This window comes from Mus caroli, chromosome 1, assembly GCF_900094665.2.
Source record: "Mus caroli chromosome 1, CAROLI_EIJ_v1.1, whole genome shotgun sequence".
NCBI lineage: Eukaryota > Metazoa > Chordata > Mammalia > Rodentia > Muridae > Mus > Mus caroli.
The window spans coordinates 85,108,019-85,116,377 of record NC_034570.1 but is presented as its reverse complement, the minus strand read 5'-3'; the positions used below and the strand labels follow the sequence as shown (position 1 = coordinate 85,116,377).

Here is an 8,359-nt window from a genome sequence, read left to right as displayed (position 1 = left end):
TCCCAGGCTCAGCCTCCAAAGCAGCCCACCTCTTCCCATACTCTGTGGGATGGCAGCAATAGACGCCTGCTTGCCTGTGCACATTGTAAGTGTGCACACACCTGTGTGTGTATATGGTGTTCGGGAGATGAGTGTTTCACCCAAAGTGAGTATTTGGGGGTGGGTGGGTTGGGGGACAGATCCCTGGAGATGTTTGAGACATGAAACTTACGCTAGAAAAGCTGGTCGCTTGAAATTCAAATGTGACCACGCATCCTGTATTTCTTCCAGCCACACTGGAGTTCCCCAGGATCCCCCAACCCCATCTCATCCCAATCCAGGTCAATTCTTTGTGGTTTCTGAAGGGGTACTCTCTGGGGTTGACCTGGGACCTTTTCAGAGAGACTATGGTCAGTTTAGGAAAAGAACGAGGTGTTTTAAAAGAAGATGATCACATTTCAGCTTCAGATCCTTATGCGGTCAGTCTTTTTTCTATTTTTATTTTTTATTAGGTATTTTCCTCATTTACATTTCCAATGCTATCCCAAAAGTCCCCCCATATACCCCCCCACACTCCCCTACCCACCNACTCCCACTTTTTGGCCCTGGCGTTCCCCTGTACTGGGGCATATAAAGTTTGTGTGTCCAATGGGCCTCTCTTTCCAGTGATGGCCAACTAGGCCATCTTTTGATACATATGCAGCTAGAGACAAGAGCTCCGGGGTACTGGTTATTTCATATTGTTGCTCCACCTATAGGGTTGCAGTTCCCTTTAGCTCCTCGGATACTTTCTCTAGCTCCTCCATTGGGAGCCCTGTCTTATGACATGGAAGGAGACTTTTATTATCCCAGGACACAAACCCTGTCCTGTGGGCCAGCTGCACAGGAGCCTGAGAGCATGGCGCCCCCTGGAGGCCATCTCAGAAACATGCCACTCCAAGTTCTGAGCCTGTTCTCCAAGCAGCCTGGGACTTGCTGTCTAACCTCAGGCCCTTCTTGATTTCCTGTTAAAGCTGCCACACCCACATCAGCTGTGGTGGCGTGGTGAAGGGACTTCCACCTTGGCAGACTTTTATAAGTCAGCTCAACACTCTCCCAGAATTCTCCCTTTTCATGTCCAAGGCAACATGTTTAGTTAAGCTCTTTCATTAACATAGTAAGTCCGATAGGGATGTGTGGGTTTGAGGACAAACGTGTGTGACATTAGAAGTCTGCCCCTCATCCATCCCATAATCATCCACCAAACCCAGACACTAGTGCATATGCCAGAAAGATTTTGCTGAAGGAACCCTGTTATAGCTTTCTCGTATGAGGCTATGCCAGTGCCTGGCAAATACAGAAGTGGATGCTCACTGTTATCTATAAGATGGAACACAGGGTCCCCAATAGAGGAGCCAGAGAAAGCACCCAAAGAGCTGAAGGGATCTGCAACCCTATAGGAAGAACAACAATATGAACTAACCAGCACCCCCAGAGCTCGTAGCTCTAGCTGCATATGTATCAAAAGATGGCCTAGTCAGCCATCACTGGGAAGAGAGGCCCTTTGGTATTGCAAACTTTATATGCCCCAGTACATGGGGAATGCCAGAGCCAATAAGCGGGAGTGGGTGGGTAGGGGAGCAGGGCGGAAGGGTATAGGGAACTTTCAGGATAGCATTTGAAATGTATATAAAGAAAATATCTAATAAAAAATAAATTTAAAAAAGAAGAAGAAAAAGAAGAAGAAGAAGAAGAAGAAGAAGAAGAAGAAGAAGAAGAAGAAGAAGTCTGCCCCTCCCTTTGTAGGAGCAGGGATGGCACTTCCAGAAGGAAATGTGTCTACCAGGGCATGTTTAGAGGGACAAGGGGCAGCATGGCTTCTAGAACCTCTGAATTCCAGCTCTGTGTGGTCACGTGACACCACCCTCCTGGGGTTTGAATCCAGCCAGAAGACTCCAGCCCTGTCAGTTAGGTACTGTTCAGTCCCTGGGACACCCAGGTACTCTGCAGGCGCAAGCTGGAGGGCAATGCTACCATCTGGGATGGAGGACTTAGGGCAGATGTCAGTCTGGGAAATGTGAGGGGAAGGCAGACTGTGAGCCATTACCTGCTGCACCCCAGTACTTATGCTGGCCATGGTCCAGGAAACAGGAAGTGACTCTAGGACCAGTTAGAAGCCACTCCTGAGGCTTTGTGGGGCTCGGGGATGTATGAACAGTGCAAAACACAGGCAGACCATTCTGTGGCAGAGAAGCATGCAGGAAACACTGGCACAGAACTGTGGCCTTGAGACTTTAAATTATGAGCACCTGCCTGTGTTCATGTTGGGACAGCTCACTGAATGATGGCCAGCTACTCTGGGCTCTGCCTTCTAGGAGAATAGAATTGGGTTGGGCTAGCATTTCAGAGTACAGGCCTGGGGCATCTGCGAGGCTCAAGGAGTAATCAATAGTCAGATGTGGTGTTCCAGGATGGACAGCAGGGGGCGCCAGATATCTCTGACTCATTCCCAATCCTGGCGTTCCTTGCAACCACAGGGTCCTTTTCAAGCTCACTGCCACAGGAGGTAACAAGGGGCCTCTGTCCAGCAGAGTGGCCTTATACATCTAAGCATCTCTTGAATCCAAGCAGACAGACTGTTAAGACCTTGGAGGTTTCCTCTGAGTTTCTGTGTGGGGCGGGATATCATGCACTGGATATCATGCAGGCTTCTGAGCAGTCACTGGGCAGGTTTCAAGTTTGTCCATCCTATATGGTATTGTTCCTGGGCCCGACCTTTGGGAGTTTTTGAGAATTTGAACCCTTCCCTGCCCTCAGCATTGAATTTTAGAAGGAATCCTAGCAATTATTAAAGAATGGAATCCAGTGTTTTGGGATTCCCATCAAATGTAGGAATGCAAGGGTCCTGGGGAAGGCATTTACCATTTTAAAAAATGACATTTACTTATTGTGTATGTGTTTGCAGTGTGTTCCAGGTGTGTATGTGTAGGTCAGAGAACAACTTGTGGGAGTGCGTTCTCTTTTTCTAGCATGTGGAATGTGGGGATTGAACTTGGTTTAGCAGCAAGCACTTCTACCTGTTCAGCCATTTTAATGGTCCCTCTTGAAGGTAGAGTGGTCTGCAGGAGAACAGGGAGATAGAAAGAGACGGATGGGTGAGGTGCAAAGGAGGTGTGTTCTGGTTGTGTGTGTGTGTGGGGGGGGCAGGGGGTGTCTCTGTCCAGGCCAATGAGATAAGGAGTCTGAAGTACTCCAGCAGAGAAGAAGTGTGTAGGGGTGGAGATGTGGTGCAGGAAAGAACGTCTGTCCCAGGAGGTTTGGAGGACCTGGGAGATCATCGACTGACCGCTATAAGGCAGGGTGAATAACAGAGAGTTGCTGATGGTGGGGCTGTTTTTATTTAAAGCTTTCTTACATAAAACAATAAATCAAGGAAAATACACACCCACAAAGGGAGAAGAAAGCAAATGAATGCCCATAGTTTCCTCTCCCGGACCCATGGCTGCTGGTTGGCAAATTCTTATATTAGGTAAACAGTCTCAAGCCAGTCTGCATGGTTTCTTTTATGCCATGCTTCTTCCACAGGTGTCTTTCCATGGTAACCTTCCGATAGGGGCTCATCAGGTGGACAGTTGATTGCCGCACCCTGGCGGCCCTCTATGGCCAGATGCGTAGGCTCAGGGTGTGTGCTCCTTTGTGCTCTGACTAGAGCCTTTCTCTTCGCCAGGTCCTCTTGGTCTGTGCTATAAATCAAGGCTGTGAGCACGGCTGTGCTGTGAACCAGGGTCGTACGTCCTCATGAATCCTATAGCTGGTGGTGGTTCGAGGACCCTGACACAGCTGCCCCAGAGCACCGCACCTCTTGTAGCACAGGGGTCTGGAAATGAAAGCCAGAGGCTTTCTGCTCCATGGCTGCACCTCAATGCTACTGGATCATACGCCCGTTCTGGGTCTCTGGTTAGATTTAGGCTGTTACCCGGAGAAGGACGGGGACTTGAAGGGACACTGGGCCACACCACTTCAGAACAGGGTACCAGAATCTTTGAGAGTCCTGGGGGGATTGAGAAACAATGGAGACTCATATCCTGGACACCGAGCCTGTATCCAGCAGGGTGCTAGGACCTCACAGGGCACAATGGAGATCATCAAGCTGGACTTAGGCTCTGCATCCAACAGGGTATTGAGACCTCAGGGGCGGGTCCATGGGGCTACACATCCTCTGACAGGTGGGCACAGGTTCTATCAAGGGATAACCACAGAGGTCTGAACCTAAGGCCCCATGGTGTTTACTGATGCTTATTCCCTGGCCTTCTCTATTGGAGACTTGGAGGAAAGCTCTGATTTAGGGGAGGGGTCCAGCTTGGCTCACACTTCCTCTCTATGGCTGCTCCACCAGCGTGGTGTCCTGGGTGAAGGAGTGTCTGCAGGCTTACCAAAGAGGCCACAGGATCACAGGGTCCCGTAGCACAGCAGGGGAATTTCAGCAGCCCCTGGATCAGATGTAGAAGGAGGGGCATTAGATGGACGTATGCTGGACTCAGCTTTGAAAGTTTATGGCAGATTTGATCTGTTGTCTGATGCCCCCAGCTGCTCCCACTGGCCCTCCTGCCAGCAGAGAAACAGAGACCTACAGTCCTCTGCTGGGGAATGAAATATTCAGTTTGATGGCTCAGGAAGGTGACGCTTCCTTCCTTGTCCCAGCCCTACTATAAAGAGTAGCCGGAACATTGGCAGTGGCCCCACAAGGCTGCAGATTGCACTGAACAGACCAGCAAACAAGGTACCCTCTGGGAGGGTTGGACTGCTCTCTTAACAGACAGGGTGGACCTGGTGTTTGTGATGGGGGTGGGAACGGGAGAGACATCTCTTAAACAGTCAAAATTGATAAGCTCTCACCTCAGAATAATGGCTGAGAAAAACAGAAACAGAAGCACTTAGAAAACTCTAGCATTCCTAAGGGTGGTCCACTACAGGGTGGCAGGATGGGCTCATCCTAGTGGGCATCATCATCATCCTTACCTTCCTCCTGCTGCAGGTGGTCCTCAGAATACTGAACTGCCCTTGGTAAGGATGCAGGCCTGTGTGCTGTGGTGGCTGGCCCTTGGCATGCTGCTGGGGATTCCTGCAGGTGAGGGGCCACTCTGTAGCCCTAGCTCTCTTGCTTTTCCATGCCTCTCCTTCAAAGTGTCCTTGTCCTGGTCTGCAGTGGTTAATGGAGGTTCACCCTAGGTGATGGCTCTCCTTTCCTTTTGCAGGAGCCAAGCCAATGCCAGAGGAAGCAGGTATGCTTTTCAATGTCTTTCTCTCACTGGCAAAAGGTACTGGTGCATGCAGGTGGGTGGGGGAGCAGAAGCTGCTCAGCTCTGGCAGTGGGAATGTTAGCTCTCCTGAAGTATGGCAATGCAAGTCCTGCTGCCAGTGGGGAGCTGTGCATGCTGAAGGATCCAGGGCCCCATCAGGCTGGGCCTTGTCTTCTGCCATGTGAGAGCACCCGGGCAGAAGACAAATGAATGGGCTCTTAGAGTCCCACCCTCAGTTTGAGCTCAGACTCTGGGCACTCTCAGGAGTCCCAATACCACAGAGGTGGTCTAGCCTGTGCTCTAGAACGTGGGTGCTGTGTTCTCTGAAGCCTCGTGGGCATGTCGCCTGAATTCCCCCTCTCCCCTCCCCCACATCATCACCTGGCTGCCTCTCTGCTCATCATCCTCCAGACAAGGACAAAGCCCCACTTTGTTTTGTCCTGTCTCCCTTTTCTTCTCTTTCCATGGGAGCAGGTACTCTAACGGGTAAGAGGTACACTCAGAGTGACTCAGATTCTACTCCTGGCTGGGAAGGTGTCCTCCCGGTGTCAGACACTGGGAGCACCATCCACTTGCTCTGGCTGTATAGAAGATGTTCTTCTAGTGGGGATAATGAGACAGGCACTGAGACTACCTATGTCTTGTCTTTCAGATCCCCACACACAGCCACCAGCTATGCCCTACTGGCCTTTCTCCACCTCTGACTTCTGGAACTACGTGCAATATTTCCAGACCCAGGGCGCCTACCCACAGATCGAGGACATGGCCAGAACCTTCTTTGCACACTTTCCTCTGGGGAGCACCCTAGGCTTCCATGTTCCCTACCAGGAGGATTGAGCAGTGTCTAGTCTTCTGCCTCCCTGGCTGCACTGCCCGGGGCTGAAGGTGATTCAGAGACTTGGGGGTGGGGGGAGTGGAGCACATGAGCAATAAACTCTCTCTGAAGCTGCACACTGCCCCTGTGGGTTTCTTTCAAGGAGTCGATGTGTGCTGCCGCACTGTGAATTAGCTGGGCTTCATTCTGATGAGCACGGAGCATGCCTTTAATTAAGACGTACATCATTTCTATCCATCAATCACTGTCCATCAGGCCTTTCAGCCTTAGCTGTCACTTTGTCATTCTATCCTCACAATGACCTAGGGGTGGCCCCAGATAAGGAAGCTGAAAGAAAGACCCCAGGACAGCTTCACTTGTTAAGTCCACGTGCCCAGTTAGGCAAGCCAGGCAGCCTTCCCTCGACTGCCGGATGAACGGCAGTCACATTGGGGACTGGCACCCACACTCGGTACTCAGCATGTTCCTGGGAGTAGCAGGAATCAAGAAGCCAGAGCCCTGTCTTCGAGGGAGAGCCATAGCCCACACTTATAATATCTGAGGAGAAGACTCCAGGCTGAGACTGCCGGGGGAAGGGGACTCTCCCTGGGTAGTCCTCTGGTTACGTTAGACTATGAAGGCAGTGTGGCATAACACCGGGGCAGCCTGTGTTACAGGTGGTGAGCCTCCCTGACATACACAAGACATGCAAGCAAAGAACACACTGGTAAATGCCCCACACACCAGCAGGAAGAGAAACTAACAAGAGGCTCCCTCGGCTGCCTGCTTGTCTCTGCGTCCTTAGTTTGACCTTCACGTGGGTATCTCAGGATGGCACTGGCCTGGCATCTGGGGTTCTCCAGTTATTTCTTACACACCTGACACAGTACACTCAGGCTGAAGGGGTAGAAGTGCTTGTCTAGGCTCAGCTCCCATTATATCCTGGCTGAGTCGGTTTCCCTGGATCTGTCCTTACCTGTGATCCCCAATTTTCACTCTAGCAGCCTGCACCCCAAGCCCCTGACACCTCAAAGTTGTTAAAGGAAAACCCAACCCAACCCAACCCAACTAACCAACTAACCAACCAACCAACCAACCAACCAACAGTTCTCCAACTCTTTGAAAGCAGAGTAAGGGAAAACATCCAAAGCCATCAGGACAGGCCCAGGAGCAAAAGCCTTGTACTGCTGGAGAGACTCGGCGCAACTACAGTAGCAACAGGGACTGACAGTCAAGGGGCAGGGTGGGGGTAGATGGGAAATAACTCAGGGGTAACACAGATGCTTTGCTGAAGTCAGGACCAGAGGACATCGTTTGGGGACAGTGGAGGGTGAGGAGGCCTATCAGACATGGAGAGCAGGCAGGTATCAGCTGGATTTCAGGCTTCTTGCTACAGGGTTACTTGTTAAACCTGGATTTTACCAGGAGGTGCTCAGAGGATCCTAGTGGGGACATCCAGGAGCCTCACTAGAGTATTCTAGACTGTCAGAGCATCTCAGGCCCTCTCTGGCAATGATCCACACCTCTCTGTCCCGTCCCCATCTCTTTTCTTTCATTTATTCTTTAAAAACCATGGTATAATATAGCACCCTAACATGTATCACCCTGGCCACCTCTCAGGGGACAGTCCAGTCATTTAATGGACACCTTCTCCCCAACCCCACTGCACACCTCTAGAACTTTCGATTTGCAGATCTAAAACTGTGTTCACTGAACAACCGCCATCTCCAACACTGTGGCATTTATGAGTCAGACTGCTCTAGGGGCTGCTTATGAGTGGTACACAGCGTTTCTTTACGTTTCACTTAACAACATCCTTAAGGGTCCTCTATGCCCATAGCTTAGGAATCCCTTCTTAGTTTTAAGATTCCACACTATCTCATCGTGTAGATAAAGCCCATCTTGTCTGCGTGCACTGGGCTGCTTCCTCCTTTTGGCTGAGGTGACCCTGTGAGTGATCACTGAGCATGGACTACTTTTGGATTTCTGTTACCCCAACAGCACCCAGGGATCCAGTACCCCCATCTTCTAGCCAATCCATTACTGCCTGCGAATCCTAAACAGTAGCCATTCTGATGGTTTTGAACTGCAGCTCTGCTGGGAAATGGAGAGTCTCCTTTCTCCGCCGACAACTCGTGCTGTGCGGTGTTGCTGGTCCTTAGACCGTCATCTAATCCGCTGCCCTCTTTAGCTCCAAGAGAGTAGCTGCCCTGCAGCCAGGCCAGCGAGTGCCACCGAGGCGCGGTCCTCCGGGGTCTAGACGTGCTCGGAAGAACGCCGGAAGTAG

The 8,359-nt window shown here is 50.9% G+C and overlaps 1 protein-coding gene across 1 annotated transcript; it reads left to right on the top strand.

Annotated features, from left to right (window-relative positions):
- The first annotated feature begins 1,007 nt into the window (after positions 1-1,007).
- On the top strand, positions 1,008-6,209 carry Otos (otospiralin). The gene is made up of 5 exons (XM_021175759.1): positions 1,008-1,101; positions 4,546-4,738; positions 4,994-5,086; positions 5,214-5,240; positions 5,911-6,209. The coding sequence occupies exons 3-5, from the start codon at positions 5,029-5,031 to the stop codon at positions 6,093-6,095; spliced, it is 270 nt and encodes an 89-aa protein (XP_021031418.1). The 5' UTR covers positions 1,008-1,101; positions 4,546-4,738; positions 4,994-5,028; the 3' UTR covers positions 6,096-6,209.
- Positions 6,210-8,359: the final 2,150 nt, after the last annotated feature.